The sequence below is a fragment of the Nesoenas mayeri genome (genome assembly GCF_963082525.1).
Source record: "Nesoenas mayeri genome assembly, chromosome: 24".
NCBI lineage: Eukaryota > Metazoa > Chordata > Aves > Columbiformes > Columbidae > Nesoenas > Nesoenas mayeri.
Genome location: NC_137546.1, coordinates 1,823,121 through 1,842,055, shown reverse-complemented (window position 1 = coordinate 1,842,055; position 18,935 = coordinate 1,823,121). Strand labels below are relative to the sequence as shown.

Here is an 18,935-nt window from a genome sequence, read left to right as displayed (position 1 = left end):
CGTGCGATGGGGATGAACAGATCACACACAGGTTGGTGGTGGTTACGCCGGGCAGCGGTTTCACCTCCAAATCCTCAGCCTTCCTCAAGGTTATCTTCACCTTGCTGGAACACAACTCATCTCTTTTTCAGGCGTCTTGGGGCCATCAAAACAGAATTTGCTTGTTCTGGGTTTTGCATTCTTGCATATTTGTTTTCCTTGTGCTCCTCAGGCCACAATCAGCCTCCTTATGTAATGACTTGTGTTATATAAACTCCACTCTTCAAGGAACAGTCATTAACCTACTACTGGGTATTGAAAATACCAAAATACTGTCACACAATTAAAATCACTAAATGGTGTCCTCAAATTAGAGCACACATTGCATTGCAGGGTTGATTTTCTTAAATTAAACCACACCCATGAAACATTCGCTAAGCCAAGAGCAGCGAGGCTGGGACGGCGCCTGTGCCACCATTCTGCCCAACCCACCGGGGTTCCCCAACACCCCGGAGCCCATTTCTCCTCCGGTGGAGCCAGGAGGTGGTTCCTACCATCCACACACAAATAATGCAGAGATAATGCAGCTGGGGACTCTGCCAGTCGGACAAACAGACACATTTTTAAAGCCACAGCCAAACAAAACCGCAGACAACTTGAAGACGAGCCTGAAGGGATTGTGTCTAACTCAAGTTCTGCCATTCGTTTCTGACTCCCCAGCCTTCCCCATCCTGCAGCCATGGGCGCTGACCAGGATTCGCTAAATCCAGCGGCTCACAGCGCTGCAAACAGACGTGATGAAAAAGCCCATGGAGTTCTGTATGGGATCCATACAGTTCTGTATGGGAACCTCAGCTAGAAATACTATTGTATGACAAGCCCCGTTTGCAGGCGCTGCCCCGCTCTGCTCTACTCTCAAAGGGAGCACACACCTCCCATCTCTAAACCACAGCTGCTCTCGACATCTCTTTTTGGCATAGAAAATAACTTTGACCTTGTGTTTAGTCAGAGTTTATTTTATATCTATATATATATATGCCTGTGTATAAATATATGTATCTCTCAAGACTATGACCTCATAAAACTCCTGTATAAACTGAGCTTCACTGTGGATTTCAATGCAAAGGAAGCATAGGGAGACAAATGCATGTTTTTCACTAATCTGTATGTTAAAGGAGAGATTACATGTCAGAGTAAGAACAGCTTGAGCTGAGGAACAAGTTTTGCTCACAGAAATCTGGAAAACTTTGACATCAACATTTGTCACGAACATTTGACATGTTTGATCATTGCAAACACTTGCCTGTCCATCCAGGTCAGTCATTCGCCCTGTCAAACATCCTGCCACGTACTGGGAAATAAATAGACCACAGCTCCTACTGTTGCTTTTGCTTATGAATAGAACATTTGCAATGGAAAGAACAATTCAGTAACATCTGCTATACTATGTTTATGCCACTTTAGACCAAGGCTTCTCATTTCAGGTGAAGAGATGTGGTGAACTGAAGTTCTACCAATTCATCCGCACTCAGCACTACAGCGGCCAGAACCCTCTGCCAATTGCGCACATGAAAAGCATCATTATGTAGTAATAAGGAGACTTGGGTAAATCTACACACAGGCAACAAAATACGGGTTAAAACATCCTGTTTGCGTTTTTACTGCCTTGCTGTAAAATGCCAACAGAGAGTTCTGCTTAAGAAGAATTAAGTTGAAAGCAGAAAACATTTTCAAACACTCTGCAGGTTTCACCTTTCCACGGGGCAGACTTCAGTACTGACACCGCACAGGGAAGGAAAACTCTGCTCAAAACACTCAATCCTGTGCTTGCTTGAAATGCCTTTTAAAATAGATGAGCTAAAGCAGCTCAGTCCTTGCAGAATCATCCTCTTCTTTGGCTGTAAATATCCCCATGGTAACCAGCGCTGGGATCAGACAGAAACCAGCAGAAGTGGAGGAGGCTGAAGGAATTCCTCCAAATACCGAGGCTCCAAAGCTCCATGGGACGGGACGAGCCCATCAGGAAACAACCTGCAAACCTTATCACAGCTGCTGCTTGAACTCCCCATCCCCTGACGCTTCTGATCTAATTCATTCACTCTCCGCAACGTTTTTGCTTTAAGTATTTTGAAGGGATAAGAAAAAGCAGCACAGGTAATTCAGGGATATTAAACATTCCCGGGACCTGAGTGTGATGCAATGACCCATTTGGACACCGTCCAGGACACAGATTGAGCTGGCAGAGGTCTAAGTTTTCCCACAAGAGAGTTGAAACCACATCCAAGCCCAGAACCCGGGAGCAGAGGTTCAGGGCTTCTTTGGGGGCCTGACTCAGACTTCAATATTTACAACGGCAAAGGAATATTCTCAGATACAGACTTGCAGCTTTCAGGTGTGGGGCAGATGCCATTTGATCATTATGAGCCGCCCAAACTCACAGCCTCTCCAAACAAGGGGCACACTTGGGGTCTTTGGGTTCCTCTCAAGACTTTCTTGCTGTCCCCACCTCTCCAAGAGCCTCCGGATGAACAACCATTCATATCCCATTCCAAACATCGCGTTCGCCGTCTCAGAGCAGCCGCATTTCCTCACCTTCTATTTGGAAAACAGACAAACTTACAGGTTTTGCATTTTTATTGGATGCTTCCAACTTTATACCTAATAATATACAGATACTCGTTTTTCATTGTTCCATTCATATCCTCACGTAGTTCAGCCATTCTGTCACATTATAATAAAAAAAAAAAAGCACAACTGAAACAAAATAAATGTGTAAGCTGGAAAAATACATTATAAACTTATATTCAAGAAACATTCTCTTAATAATTAGAACCCTACTTGTAAATAATTAAAGTAGGATTTAAAGAAAATCTTGATTTTCATTTTTAAATAGGTGGCCTTTGTGTATACTTTTAATCATCTCATATGTACAACCCCCAGCAGTATCTCTGCCTACCTGTGACAGAATACCTGAAACAGAACAAAAAGACACTGAAAAGGAGTTTTTAAACAAAACAAAACAAAAAAACAATACTCATTTTCCAGGAAAATACAGTATAATCAGAACTTTAAACACATGCTTCCCTCATCTGTATTAAGGCCTAAGAGACAGATGTGCTTTAATAAAAGCAGACAGTATGAAGAAAAGTCCTTCCACTTTTCTCTTCAAATTCCTGTAACAGCTCATCTATTTCATTTTCCATGTCTTCCGTGTGCTGTATCTGTAAGAGAAAAAACACTAAGCAACCAGACTCCAAGGGTAGGATGTGGTTTAGGAAACTGTACTAACTCAGTGCTTCACAACAGCTACGGGCACTCAAGAGATGGCCACAGTTTTTAAGTCCTTGAACCCTCTTTGGCTTTTTGCATCTGGAAAGGATTTAAGAGCAGAACAGATCACACAGGCTGGATAAAGACAAGCCTGCTGCCGCTCTGGAAGAGCTGAACTCCCCACTTTGTGAAAGGACAAACCCCTGACAGATAGGTCAACTGTTTCAAGTGCAGCTTATTTCAGTTTTACTTCCAGAGTCCCTGATTGTGGATGACAGAGGTACCAGTTTGCTCTTCCACATTGTCCACACTACAGGACAGTACTGAGAGATACGTCTACACTGGATGTGTTTCAAATACACTGTGATCCAGAACACAAATCTGATATTTAAACCCAAATATTACAACTGCTTTTGAACAGTGTTTTTTGCCACAAACAGCATTTTGAGTGTGTGCAACGCCTGGGTTGTGGATGCATGCACAGAGTCCACTTTGGAAACCATGAACTCCGTCACATTTCATCTGTTTGCACAACAGCTCCAAAGATAACCACAAGAATTTGGAAACTTAAGTCTAGATGTGGATTTTAAGCTTGTGCAACGCTTTTAAGGAGTCCTAAGCAAAGGCTGAACCTTGTGCTGGGTCCAACGGCCCCTGTACTCACACACTGGCAGAGCTCGCAGATGAGGAAAGCGCCCAGTGTTGCCTCCTCGTGGTTATCCTGAATGTCCACGTTGATCACGTGTACGGGCTGACACGTCTCCTGTTCTCTGGAATTTAAATCTAGTTGAAAACAAAACACACGTAACAGCAAAACTTTGGGTGGAACGGTGCGATATTTTATACAGAGTATTCACAAGATTCTTAAAAATACACAGCCGTTCTCCACTTCTGAAAACAAGTTTGGAGAAGGCAGAAAATTCTTTAATATTGGCCTAAAAATAGTCCCTTTTATTTCAAAAATGAGAGATGGATTTTGGAAACAAAAGAATTCAGTTTTGTAGAAGAGTCATGACAGCTACCTGCCCTGGTCAAGAGAAGGTCCTGCTCACCTCACCCTGTTGGTCTTTAGAGACAAGATCGAGATTGTCAAAAGTCAAGAATGATTCTGGGCTTCCTCACCTGGAGAGTTTTAATTGCCCATTTTTTAAACAAGCACCGTACCTGCAGCGCTCTGAAAATCAAACTGCAAAGGGAACTCCCCCAAGTACCGGTGGTCACATCAGAAAATTCCAGTTTTCATGTGTTCTGCTTATTAACAAGAGGTGAACAGGGAGAACTGAGAGACCCTTTTCCTGCCAATCCACCCATGTGTTATTGTTGTGCCTCTCTAACATAACCTTCCTAGTACAGTTTTTAAGCTACAACTTGTTCTCTCCTAACCCTATTCTGCAACTTCATTTTGGCAAACCTGTCAAGGCCTCAATCTTAAAATTTCAGCTTTATCTCAAGCCATTTGGTGGCACTCAAGCCTTTGTCCTTTCACTGATCAACTATGAGAGGCGTTACCATGAAGCTGGAAAATTAGAAAGTGGTTGCTCTTCACCTCCCTTCCTCAGGATACTCATCTAAAACATCCCAGCGAAAGCCACTTTCTTGTGACAGATCCATTCATCAGGGCAGCTGCTCTCAGAACTTACCGACACATTTCAAACGCTCCACTCAACCATTCAGAACACGAACTGCTCAGCTTGCAGAAGCCCAAATGTATCATGCTCTGTGCTGCTTGTGCCATGACCACTGGGGACTCAAAAAGCAAGGCAACGGCCTTATAAATTACGTGTATACTAATTTTGTTGGCTGCTTTTTCCATGTAAAAGAAACACCTTAAAGCTTGCATAGAGCTGTACCCAGCACTTGCAGGGGAGCAGGGCTCTGTTCAGGGGGTTCACACCACGCTTGCTGCACTGTGTTCGTGCAGAACCCCATCCCCAACTGAGATTCTTCTGGCATTTCTCACTTTGACTCATTTATGGGCAAAGCCATAGCATGTCTGCAGTGTTAACTATGCTCAAGAACAGTTTTGCCACCCCTACAGGAGGTATTTAGTGTGGATAAACTGCTTGGTAGGACTCAGAAGGCTTCTATAGACAAGGTTAGTCTTGTAAGGAAGACAGCTTAAACTGTGTTTTGCTATCAATCCAGGGTGAAAAAATGCTCATCACATATAACTCGCTAGTTTTCTACACCCACAAGCATTTTCAAATCAAACATGTATCTGAGTTTCTCCGAATGCTTGCTATGTCCTTATGTCAGCCCTTCAAGTTGCTATACACACACATTCTGTGTAGCTACCAACACCAGCATCTTTTAGAAATAAGTATTCAGTTATCGCTTCTCTGGAACATAAAGTCTATGGCAATGGACTGTGAGCTCTTGTTCTTGCTGGTGTTCCAGCAGCAACAGTCAGAGGAGATGGAGAAGTTTCCAGAGTTGTGAAAGACTTCAGGTGGGAGGCAAAAAAAAAAAGGCACTCAAAGTTAACTTGATTTATCAGTTCAAGGTCCTTACCTTCTACTACTTGATCATAGACTCTCTCTTCACACGTTAGGATCAAATCAAAAACATCTTTGCAGTTCTGGAATCTTTCTGGTCGTGGCTTGATTCTCTTATTTCTGTCCAACATGTGTAAAATCCCATTCTGTGTGTATCTGAAGTTGCTCGAGTTAAGTACCTTTACTTTAAGAAAAGTCATGGGTTTTGAGCAAATGACCAGCACAAGTTAAATTATTACTATCTTTAAAATGAGATGATTTCCGCCTGAAAATACAAAGATTAGTGACCACTAAACAGGTTCCTAAGGCGGCAGCATGATCCCCCATCCATGCAATTCCTGGTTTTCATGAGTACAATGGCAGAGACAGCTTTAAAATGCCCTCAGAAGAGCCGAGTTCCTCGGGAGGACTTTTCTTGGGCAACTATTTTTATATCCGGAATGCTTAGAACACAGCGACTTGGCGGTTTGCGTGAGCAGAATGTCCTACATTCCCTTCAGTCACTGTCCCTCACTCCAGGGGCCTCCATCCCAAAAGTCAATTATATGGTGTTTCCAGCGTCAACCGCACACGTGCGCCACGTCCCACCCGGGCCCCGGGTTTGTGCCACCGAAATTCCAAAGAAAATTAAATAAATCACAGAAGCATCATACCTTTAAAATATCCCAAGGTATATAAATGGGAGTGAAGAACAACACTGCCTGTACGCCTGTCACAACTTCAGTCGCCGTGTGAATCTGTTCTGCGGCTCGGTAGCTATATTTATGCTGCTACAGTAATCCCGAGGCTCAAATTTACACCCTGTATCCTCCTTTCTGACAGGATTCAGTAATCTCACCATCTTTTCAGTCTCAGGGACATGCAGCTTGGTTAGAAGCACACAGGACTGACCGCCACATACATCCACTCACTTGACTACAACCAAAGTTTGATGGGTCAATTAGGAATACCAGGAAAGGTTTGAATTAAGAATGTCTGCAAACTGAAGCATCTACCCCTTGCTTTGAAGCAGCAGCACTTTGGGCCTTATGAGTATATATTTTTAAATTAAATTAGCAGTAAGGATAACAGTCTATATTTTCTCCAGATAACAGGATTCTCACAAAAAAAATATTCCATCATTAGCAGCAAATACGTTAAGAGGTCGTCTTGGCATATTTCCTCGTTGAAAAGGTCATATACGCACCTAGCAGGTATCTTAATTATTTTCACAGAACAGTCCTCATCTTTCGTACCAAAAAGCAACAACTTTCCGTCTGCCCTTCTGCAGCCAGACCCACACCTGCTCATCTATGAGCTTCAAAGTGTTCTTGAGCGGTTTTCAAGCAAACGACCTCCAAAGCTTTGCAGTCTTTCAAGTGTTTAAGCTACATTAAAAATTCAACCCATTTTTTTACCTATAAGAATCTACTCTACATAGAAAATATGTTCAGTTCTCTTACGTGTCTGCATCATCTCGCTTTAGCTACTTGACTACCGATAATTTCAATTTTGAATCACAAACTGAATGAGGTGTTATCACAAATATATACTGTCAATTCTCTCTCAGCCAACTGACTTATACTGCATTTTCCTTCCAGTCACCCCCAAGCCTTTTTCCACTCTTCTTTCCTGAAAGATCTCCCTATATAATTCAAGAATTGCTCATTGTAGCCCAAAGTTGGGGTTTTATTTTCCCTTTCTAGGATGAAATGTTGCTGGCGTCTGTCCCCCAGCTTTCCTGAGCGTGGAGCCCAAATTACGCATATTCACCAAACCCACACAGGCAAACTTGCTGCTTCACACAGTCGAGCTTTCTGCTGCCAACTTAGAGCTATTTTTTTCCCAAGGGTCCATCTGCCTATAAAAGGAGATTGGAAGAAGCAGTTGAGATTCACGCCACTTTCATACTTGCTTGTCTGAAATCTTTTTCCACCTGGAAAAAAAAAGCAGCATCCCATCCTTTGAGCAAACAGGGGGATGGGATCTGCACAGCACCCCATCCTTTGAGCAAGCAGGGGGATGGAATCTGCACAGCACTCATCCTTTGAGCAAGCAGGGGGATGGAATCTGCACAGCACCCCATCCTTTGAGCAAGCAGGGGGATGGGATCTGCACAGCACCCCATCCTTTGAGCAAACAGGGGGATGGGATCTGCACAGCACCCATCCTTTGAGCAAGCAGGGGGATGGAATCTGCACAGCACCCCATCCTTTGAGCAAGCAGGGGGATAGGATCTGCACAGCACCCCATCCTTTGAGCAAACAGGGGGATGGGATCTGCACAGCACCCATCCTTTGAGCAAGCAGGGGGATGGGATCTGCACAGCACCCATCCTTTGAGCAAGCAGGGGGATGGGATCTGCACAGCACCCCATCCTTTGAGCAAGCAGGGGGATGGGATCTGCACAGCACCCATCCTTTGAGCAAGCAGGGGGATGGGATCTGCACAGCACCCCATCCTTTGAGCAAGCAGGGGCATGGAATCTGCACAGCACCCCATCCTTTGAGCAAGCAGGGGGATGGGATCTGCATGACTGTTCTCAATGCACACTCATAATCCAGCTTCTTCCTCTTCATGAGCTCAGGTGAATGCAAGGATCTTACAGCTTATTAATGGTTCCCACTGTACGACCAGATGTGGAATCACTCAGACTTTGCTCTCCTTCCCTTCCACCAGGTTTCTACTCCTATACATTCCTGCTTGCCTTTTCCAGCAGGTTCTCACCAAATTTTCACCTGGCTTTCCATGCTGTGCTGTTTTCTGGCCGCCACCTTATCACTACCAAGCCAACAAAACACCCACGTTTCTCTAAGAGGCCTTCGCCTACCCAAACTATGGGTAGAGTAAATCCATCACATTTTTACATGAGTCCAACTCAAATATCATCTTTATTGGAGTAACTATGCTAAACAGATCCACAAGATAATGAAATTTATGCACAGCAACTCAGGAATAGGAAGACTCAATATTAAAAGGAGATCCTGTGATTCAAGTTGAGTTTTTCCAATAGTCACAGTATTGTTGCTCTCTCCTACGGAGATACCTATACCCAGCTATTTCTGTTGTCACTGACTCTGCATTCTCTCCATTTACTTAAGGATACCCCATAATAATGTACTGATGAAGATATACATGTATTTAAAACCAGTAAGTTGTGTGTGTGTCAATATTAGTCACTTAATGTCTCGGAGAAACAGTATCTGCAACAACTGTTTTCAAAGTGGTTTCCATTGTTGTCATTGCTTTGTACTGTAGAAAGCAAAGGTAATTTTCAACTAAATAGAGTCATGGCTGCATAGGGTAACTCAGATAAAGCAAAATGCAAGTATTACAAAACTTAATTAAGCCATTGAATTTAACGCATTTGGGAAACCTGCAAACGTATTCATCAAGCCAGCAGGACCACTTTGAAACAGCGGCGTGCAGAGCAAGAAACCTGCTGGCTGAGCTCTGCAGCAAATGGTCCCGAGCACAACGCCACGAAGACGATACTGAAAAACAGAGCAATGTGGTTAATGCACAGGCTGATCAACAGCCAATTCTGCCAAGTTTACATGCACACAAGCTGCGTACCTTGAGCAAACACTTCTCACAATAAATCCTTCTCACGCTCGGTCTCTATTCGTGCACTAAATTCTAAAGGTACCAAAGATTTCCAAGTCTGCCATGAGGCACCAAACGTAAAACACCTTCTCTGCCCCAACCCCATCCCAACTTACCATCTCCTGAAAATATACTACTATAATCACTTTGTTTGTTTGATTTTCCCGAATGCTATGCCAATTAGAAGTATACGGGACAAAGACAGTCTGAATTTCTTTCACACACCCTGAAAACTGAGACTTCAGTAACTAATACTACTTCAGATTTTAACACTACTTTCACTACCTTGTATCAAATCAGGCAAAATTAAGTATCCCAAAAAGTAGCAGCATCATGCTTGGGAAAAGCAAGCATCTAAATGTATGTATCTATACTAGATTCCTTCTTCTGCTGACTTTCAGAAGTTTATTACAGAATGTTTTGGAAAAGAGCTCTCACATGCATGAATCTCAGGGCTGAGAGCACCCTGTCTGCCACACAAAGCCTTTCAGACACTTGCACGTACACAAATAAAACCTTCCAAGAAGGATTCCATGCCAGCAACTGTTCTCTCTATTGAGCGGGATTTTATAAATACTGTTTCTACTGAGATAGAAAGAAAGAAACTGTCCCACACTTCTCCTGCCATTCCCATGCTGCCTTCTCATTTGCACTGCTAAATTCTGTTTAATACACTGGTCCACTGGTGAAACCATTGGATCCCCAAGTGCCAGAACAACTGATCTGAAATACACAGGATATATGCTGTGTATATATCCTGATCCAAATAATTCTGCCAATGCTGAAGTACATGCCTGCACATCCTCTTAGGTACTCTAAGAGCACAAGGAATTTGACCAGTAGAAAATGGTAACAAGGGCCATCTGACTCAGATTTCTCTTACCTTCCACATTTTTCTGATCTTCCTTCTATTGAGATGTGGGTTATCGATCACATTTCCAAATGCATCCAAAGTTTCCAAACAACCTTTCATTTCTACCTGTTAGAAGTGTTCAAAATGCTCCTCTCTAAGCAGCTGAAAGCTGGTTTATGCCAGACTATGAGGACATGGGGAAAGCTCCACACCAGTGAGTTTTCAAAACGCTTAATGGAAGAGGGTGACATATAACCCATCTCGGATGTAAAAAAGTTATATCCTCTGCATTTATTCCTCTTCATGGGCACAGAAGCTGAATCTGCATGCTCGGCACCACTAATCCCCTATTCCCGTGCTTCCGAAATTCAACATGTCTTTGAGGCACATGAGCTTGTGCTCTGTATTTCACTAATTAACCACAATGAGGGCGCTTTTAGTCTCCACAGAGTGGGGTTTGATAGTTCTCCCTCCTTTCCACAAGGGAGTTTCAGTGGATCTTTTCAGTCTAATACATTTTTAACCTTGTTCTGCTCGATGTCCAGCCCTGCAGACATGCATTTCTGTTTGAGGCTACTGCTTTCTGAAGCAGCGGTCATTCCCTTGGCCGGCCAGAGAACACTCCACATCCCTTACAGACACAATTTCACCGAGCACACACAGCTGGAGGAAGGACAGCACTCCCAGGTGCAGCGGCACTGAATGCCAAGCAAACTTCACCTGTCCCATCAGGGGAATATGGGAACAAGCACACAGTTGTCACCCAGATATCCTATTTCAAACCACATGGAAAGGCCACAGATGACAGCCATCTCTGCTTAGCTGATGAAAGCAAGGCTGGGGAACAGAACAACCAGCTCAGTCAGAGGAAGAACCACACCTTCTGTTTTCCCATGCCAATCACACTCCAAGCCTGTCAGATGAGCAGCCATCCCACCCTTCAGCAGGTAATGCTGGATTGTGCATATGAAGTAATGCTCACCTAATAAACCCCAGAGCCCCCCGACCCTGGTTCATAAAAAACTACTCCACAACTCTGACAAGCGCAGGTCAGGTTTTGGTTACTGTATAAGTCTTTACCCTCAAAACCTACCTGCTCTAAAATCACAGAGTTTGACATGGGTCATGGTTTTAAACAGTGTACACAACCCTGATCACCTCTGCTCTCCAGGATTAAATATGTCACTGGGCTCCCCTATGTCCGTTCTTTTGCAGTTGGACTTGATGATCTTAAAGGTCTTTTCCAACTTAAATGATTCTACAATTCTGTGATTTATAATATGCTACAGGATTTTTTTTTTTTCGGTGCACAGAGCAAATCAGGTAGCAAGAAATTCTCAGTGAGAAGGGTGAGCTCTTTAATGAAAGGTATCCTCTCTCCCAGAGAAAGTATACCGTAAACCTTACCTGTCCGTTTGTCTGAGCTAAATACAACATTAATGTCGAGGTGGTCGCTCTTCACATATCCATGATCAGGACAGTCTTTGCACTGAGAAAATACGATCCACAGTGCAGTGGAGGTAATGTGATAATCTGTGATAGTATGAATGTGCTTTCATTCAAGAGCAAAACATGTTCACATACTACAAAAGAGCATTCTGAATGCGTGCATTGTAACTCAATAGCAATTTACAAGGGAGCACTGGAGGCCCATTGTAAAAAAAACCTCCTATAAGCCTAAAACATTTTAAGATCGCCAGTAAAGCAACTATATATTCCTAATGCATGATGCCAAATAATGAATTACACCTTGCAAGGATGAACCATATTGGATTTTTTTAAAAGGCCATGCCACAGGGATACAGTTCTTTGTCTTTCCTAAGCAGATCATTGTACATCTGATCATATGTTGTTTTGAAATCATAAACATTCGGCTTGTCCGGTGCTGGTCCTGGCAGTTTCACATGAGTCCCTGTTCCAAAGGATCGCACACTGAATCCTCGTTTGCTGAAAGACAAGAGGGAACAGGGGGAAAAAGGGCAATTAGACTGGATGAATACATAGTGAATTTTAAAAACACCTCTTAGCAATCAGCTAAATCACAACCAAAGACTTGGGCAACTCTTATCAACTACATTTCCAAGCCTAACCAACATGTGCATTTCCTTGCAGCTACAATCAAAGCTCACACATCATTTCTAAAGGAGAGACTACACTTTATATGAAATTTTCTTAGAATTATGGTACATGGCGTTTTGGATATTTTTGTGCTTTCAGGCATCTTGGATTTGCAATAAGCATGTGTTCTATCTTCCCTCTTGGATGATACAGTATAGGCAAAGATGGTTTTGTCTTGATACAAGCAAGCAAGTAACAATATCAACTGATCACCACTTATGTATTCTTGCTAAAGTTGTTGGGCTAACTATGTTATTCCCCTCACGATGTTGCCAAAACTACCTCTAGTATAATTTAATTAGCCTAGTACAGACATTTGTGGGCCTGGCACTTTTGTCATACTGTGTAATTACCTTTACAGAAGTGGGGCACTTACTCTGCTGGTTGGGACCTAAAACTCTTGGGTAAGCCAGGGTTAGCATCATTCCATTCTCATGAACAACTACTTGTTTAATAATTACAATTATAAAAAAAAAGAGGCAGGAACCTGCTTGTCTTCAGTGGTAATGCCAGAATGTTCCTTCTGATTAACCTACTTGAACCTCAACAAATCCTTCAATAATACTAAGAAACATTTCAATGTATTTGTTGAATAACAAGTCCAAAGAGAGATTGTTCTCTGGTGGTCTGACAGACAAAGCAAACCAGAAATCTTCATTTCAAGTGCCACACATCAAAAATTTGTGCCTCACAAGGAATTTCATGCTTTGACACTGCGAGTCGCCCGGGTACAGTTTTTATGCTATTTACGCACCAGGTGTATGACTATGAAATATTCTGAAAATGTTTCAACACATTTCTTGCAACACTTGGGGCAGGGGAGAGGGCAGAACGCCTGCACTCTCATTACAGAACACAGCCTGCTTTTGTTAAGCAGCTGGACAGATCTAGTTTAATGAGTCATCAAGTGTTGTAATGTGGCAAAGCCTTTTAACAATGAACGTTTTCTACAAAACTATGTACATCTAGTATATTTTCTTGGCCTAAAAAAACTACCCAGAAGGTGGAAAATAATGAGATTCAACTTTACCATAAGGAGTAAAGGGTAAGATATATTAAAATACTATCCTAGCACTGATTTCTGAAGATGCGAAGCTTAAATGTTAACAGACCTGTAAGTGTTATGAAATTTGATGAAGCTGTTGCTGTTAATACTATTCAGACCAATGTACCTAAACTATCAATACACCAAGTGCAAATATAAGCCAGCGCACGGGTCTCGTTTTCAGCAGGTATGCTCACTTCAGGTAAAGTCTAAAGCTCATTATAATGAGGTCATGTGCACTAATCACACGCCTGTGAGTTTACAGACCTTTGACCGAAGAATGTGGCAACAGTTACTGTATTTCCCTCCAAAGAATCTCAGAGCTCACTGCAAATATTGCTTCTCATCTGGGACACAACTGCTGCGATGCGAAAGCCAAGATAAACATGGGACTGCACTACCACACGACAGAGCTGTTGCCACTCGCTTTAGGGCACTGGGAGGAGAAATAATGTAAATCCATGCAGATGGAGACATGAAATGCTTATCCTCACCTTACAGTAAAGTGAAAAATACCTTAACAGTATAGCTCCTCTTCTTACAGCGGCCAATAAGTATTACTAAACATTAAAGCAAAGGCAAGAAATCCATGCAACTGGACACTGCAGCTACAAATCATATCAATGTGAAATTTAAGTTTCAGCTACTAGGGTTTCAAGATTTAAATGTTTACTGCCACTAAGAGATCTCATTCACACCAATTTCCTAACAACCTCCTAAACCAAAGGAACATTTACATAGCTTAAGTGTGTATCAGTATCCTACAAGTTTTCATTATCAGTAGTAACAGAGTCCCTGAACTCAGGAAACCAAGACAGGATATCTATACTGCAAGAGCCTGAACATATGGAGTTACCAGAGCACCTCCTATTCACTGGGAGAGTCTGAAACAATAACTACATGTTAAAGGCCATACCAAATAAATATACCCAAATGGAAAAGTCAGAGTTGCTGTATAATAAAGTTTGGTAATAAGAACAGTGTTACCCTTCCACCTCCCTCTTCTATGTTCCTATGTTTGAAGGAGAACCAGAGCCTAAACCTGCATACTCTATGGGAAAAAAATACCTACACATCAATTATATTTGTAAGAGCAAGAAACATAGGATGAGTAAGATGATGACCTAGGGACTGGCTGCAGACAGACATCCAGTTTGGCAGCTTTTAAGGAAGGATCACGCCCTTCTCTACAGTCCTTATTGCTTTTCCTCTTTCCCCTTTGCTTTCATGTCTTAACGTACCCCTATGATGATGGTAATTATTCTATACACAAACTTCAAAAGACCTTCAGTCTGACTTCTGTTGAAAGACTAGAACAAAATGTTTAAAACCTGGTTAGCTGGAAAATATGCAAGCACAGTACAAAGCAAATAGAAACTGTACAGAACAAAGATAACACCAGAAACTGGTAGATCGATTCTTCAAATATGAAAAAGATCAAATGCATAATTTCTTTTCCAGAGCACAAGTGGCAGCACAGGGATATCAAGTACAGTAAGGTGAAATGAGAAATTCAAGCTGGCAAGTGAGACTCATTGCAAACCCTTCTGGAATGGACCACTGCAATTTAAAAGGACAGGAAGTTTATAAGTATCACCCCCAAAAAAACACACTCATTATCTGGTGTGTTAAGTTTAAAGAAAGAAAAACCAAGCCAAACAAACACCACTACCGGCCCCCAAGGGTGCAAAGTATGTATCACAATTCTCCTTTTCTGAGTCTAAAACAGAGCACACCAGGGTTTTATAACATAAAAGTACACTAAGATGTTAAATCAATCCTGTTTAAACCACTTCATAATTTCATGCATTAAAAAGGATAAACTACTAAGAGGAAAGATGAAAGCAAGAAGCGAGGGGCTGCAAGTACTTCCAACAAAAGCCTACCAGGCAAACAACTTTTCACCTAGATGTTACACATAGAGGGCTACATCTTCTGTTTTAAAAGTGTATCAGAAGTGAACATTCAGATGTCTGCAAGATCATTTTTGCTTTAAAGGGAAGTAGCATACAGTTAAGTTCAAGTTTTAGCAGACACTAGGTAGGCCTAATATTTGGAAAGTAAAATCACAGCTTGCCTTACTGGTATTTTTCAAACTGAAGAATTGGCCATTCTTGAAATTCTTGCTATAATTACATAGGATGCTGCTGAAAATAAACATGTGCCAAGTACCTATGCTTTGTTATTTTCTAATGAAAATCTTAAGGGAGAAAAGACTTCCAAAAAACCATTTTTCTGCCAGAAGAACATCAGCCACACCGGAAGTGATTCAACTCTCCTGCAAAAACAGAGGAAGCGAACGCCTGAACATCAGAAGTTAATTTAACCGCGTAGTGCTCAGGTTGCCATGAAAACTCAGTTCCAGTCTCATGAGCAGAAAAACAACAGAAAAATAAGGTTTAGCCCCTCAACCAGCTACTGGTAACAGGATGTTTTCCCAGAACTGCCCCGGGTGACATTCCAAGCCAAGTTTAAGCAGTGAAGCATCATCCTGCTCACTGTAAGATGGCTGCCTGACCAGATGCTTGTTATTTATTCCTTTCAAGGCTGTTTTTGCACACAATGTACACACGGCTGCCTGGCTTATCGTGCTAGCAACGTGCACCTTTCAACGTGAATGGTATTTAGCGTAATAACAAAGAGCCCTTATGATGCTCCTGCAGCGCTCAGGAACACGATGTCGGGCAGATCAGGTCCCTCCTGCCCAACCCGGTCTCCCACCTCCCCTGTGAACCCAGCCCAGCTGAAAACGCAGCGCTGAAGAGATGAACCCTCGAAAAATTCCTAAGACATTTTTTAACGCTGTGAACCGAACACTCCGTCCGGTTTTCCTGCAACGGGGAAAGGTTCCCTTTCCGCGCACACTGCAGCTCCAGTCTTCAGAAGCATTAAAAGGTAAAAAATATATATATATATAGTTTTTAAAAGGCATTTAAGTGTTGAGATGCCGAGGCGCGGGGGCTGTTCGGTGTCGGTTGAATCCGCCAGCTCGTGTTTTGACCCACAGGCCCCGTCAGCGCCAGCGGCCCCGGCCCGCGGAGAGGCCGGAGGCGGCGGGACGGGAGCAGGACGGAGCCCCCAGGGCCGGGGGTCGCTCCCAGAACGGCCCCGCTGCCCTGACAGCCCCCCCGGAGCCCAGCTCCCGGGCAGGCCGAGGAAGGGCGGCCCTGATGCGGTCCGGAGGGGCGGCGCAAGGCCTAGGCCGCAGCGGCGGAGCCCGGCGGGGGTCGGGCCGGGCAGGCCCCGGTTACCTGAGGATGTTGTGCGCCTCCATGCTGCGGTTCTGGTTGCTGGAGCACACCACGGCCACGCGGAGCGGCGAGGACGGCATGGCGGCGCAGGGCAGGGAACAGCCCGGCTCCCTCCCCGCGGTCCCGGACCCGCTCGGCCCGGCCCGCGGCTCGCACAAAATGGCGGCGGGCGCCCGGCGGCGGGCGGGGCCGGGACGTGTCAGCCGGGCCGCGGCAACCGCGGGGCGGGCTCGGGGGCGGGGGCTGCCGCCCACCGCGGGGACAGGGGCGGGGCGGCGGCGGGCACGGAGCTGAGAGCGGCCGGGGAGCGGGGGAGCGGCCCCGCGGCCCCCCCGGGCCTCGTCTCCCGGGCTGCGGCCTGAGGAGGGGCCGGTCCCCGGAGCGGAGCGGCGTCACCTTCCCTGTGGAAGTCGCACTTGAAGCATCGCTGCTGTAATCCCAGAGTGTCAGGGGTTGGAAGGGACTTAAAGCCCATCCAGTGCAATCCCCCCATGGAGCAGGAACACCCAGATGAGGTTACACAGGAAGGTGTCCAGGCGGGTTGGAATGTCTGCACAGAAGGAGACTCCACAACCCCCCTGGGCAGCCTGGGCCAGGCTCTGACACCCTCACTGAGAAGTTTCTTCTCAAATTTAAGTGGAACCTCTTGTGTTCCAGTTTGAACCCATTACCCCTTGTCCTATCACTGGTTGTCACCGAGAAGAGCCTGGCTCCATCCTCCTGACACTCCCCCTTTAGATATCTGTAAACATTAATAAAGTCCCCCCTCAGTGTCCTCTTGTCCAGCTCCAGAGCCCCAGCTCCTCAGCCTTTCCTCACACGGGAGATGCTCCACTCCCTCCAGCATCTTTGTACTCCCTTCATCATCTTAATATCAACATATATATTCCAAAACCAAGAATCAAAATAACCAGAGGTGAATGTAACAGCTCAAAGATCCCAGCAGAGGCAACAGCAGCTTCTCTATTTAGTAATAATAGTTATGAAGAGTCTCAGGCACGTGTACACATACCCATGTGCTCTTAGGTTTCATCTACCTGTGCCAAACAGAGACACAGAAATGTAATAATTTGCTGTGATCACAACAGGCGAGACATTCTAATAACCCACAGCTTCACATCCCCTTAGCTGACAGACAGCTCTATCGTATTTAATATACAGGCAATTGTCCAACAGCCAGAAAGAAATTACTCCAAATTTACAATGTAGGGTCTTGGGTCTTCCCATCTTCTTCCCAAATACACCCTATTTCCACGCTTGACACCCTTATAATTTGACAGGCAATGGAAGCCACATACTCCACTATTTGTTTTCAGGAGGATGTGGTTCAAAACATCATTTTTTCTCCTGAAAAGCAGCCTTCTGGCTAGTTTTATTTCTCAGCACTAGGTGGCAGCCAGATATTGCAGAGTGTCCCCTGAGCTGGGCCATGGAGGAGAGGTCAGAGAAAAGGAAAAAATGGGGGGAAAATGGAAAAATTTGAAAAATCCCCGTTTTTTCGACAAAAAATGAGAAAAATCTTCATAAGAAAATAATACCTGGTAGCACATTTACAAATGAGCTTTTCCTTAAGAGTAGTATTTTATAAACTCAATTGCAGAAACCTTGCTCCAAAGACGAAAGCTCCAGATATACCTCTAATATTACCGTATGCTGGAATGAACAACTCCAAACACAGAGCTTGCAAATGTGAGATTACTGAGGGCAGAAGAATTTAGGACATATACATTCCAAAAGCAAGAACCAAAATAACCATCTCCTGCTGCGTTGATCCCGGGAAAACTCTCATTTCAATAGAGCAGAAATCTGGGACACAGAGACCCACAATAATTACACATCGGTCCCAGAACTCACAGGCCTTTGCTTGCGCTTAAAGCATCGCTGCTATAATTCCTAAGCCTTTAACAGGAATGTGACACAGTTTACTGTTATCTGCCACTTTTCCTCCGTCCAGCCCAGTCTTCCTCGCCTTTTTTCTTTTGGAATGTACTGGTGAAATAGAGCAGTTTGCTGTCTTGTAAGACTACAGCTCCAGGTCTCCATGGAAGCAAAACACCAGCTTTCACTTGCACCTCCAAATAAAGCCAAGCAGCCTTTCCTTTTATCTTCTGCAAAAAATGTCCTAATGGAATTAAAAGAGATTCTTTTCCTGCGGTACACACTGTTGCCTCCAGAAGATTCAAAGCTGGGGTCAGGCTGAGCTTGAGCTGCTTACATTTAAGCAATTATTTTCCTCACATTTAGAGCAGGGCAAGGAAAATAATTTAAAAAGCTTGTTAACAAGCATATCACTCTTCATTTTAATCCTGCAGAAATGGGTATGGCTCGATATTTGTCCT

General features: G+C 43.9%; 1 protein-coding gene across 1 annotated transcript; it reads right to left on the bottom strand.

Moving 5' to 3' along the window:
* Nucleotides 1-2,577: 2,577 nt before the first annotated feature.
* Nucleotides 2,578-16,968, bottom strand: SSU72 (SSU72 homolog, RNA polymerase II CTD phosphatase). The gene is made up of 5 exons (XM_080358970.1): nucleotides 16,597-16,968; nucleotides 11,986-12,129; nucleotides 5,761-5,900; nucleotides 3,914-4,032; nucleotides 2,578-3,200 (listed from the first exon to the last, which is right to left on the bottom strand). The coding sequence occupies exons 1-5, from the start codon at nucleotides 16,674-16,676 to the stop codon at nucleotides 3,099-3,101; spliced, it is 585 nt and encodes a 194-aa protein (XP_080215096.1). The 5' UTR covers nucleotides 16,677-16,968; the 3' UTR covers nucleotides 2,578-3,098.
* Nucleotides 16,969-18,935: the final 1,967 nt, after the last annotated feature.

Excerpts from the sequence above, each read along its gene's own strand:
- SSU72 (XM_080358970.1), bottom strand. The coding sequence starts at position 16,676 with ATGCCGTCCTCGCCGCTCCGCGTGGCCGTGGTGTGCTCCAGCAACCAG. Across the intron at positions 4,033-5,760 it reads CTATGATCAAGTAGTAGAAG|ATTTAAATTCCAGAGAACAG; the intron begins GTAAGGACCTTG and ends GTTTTCAACTAG. Across the intron at positions 3,201-3,913 it reads TCTGCGAGCTCTGCCAGTGT|ATACAGCACACGGAAGACAT; the intron begins GTGAGTACAGGG and ends TTTCTCTTACAG.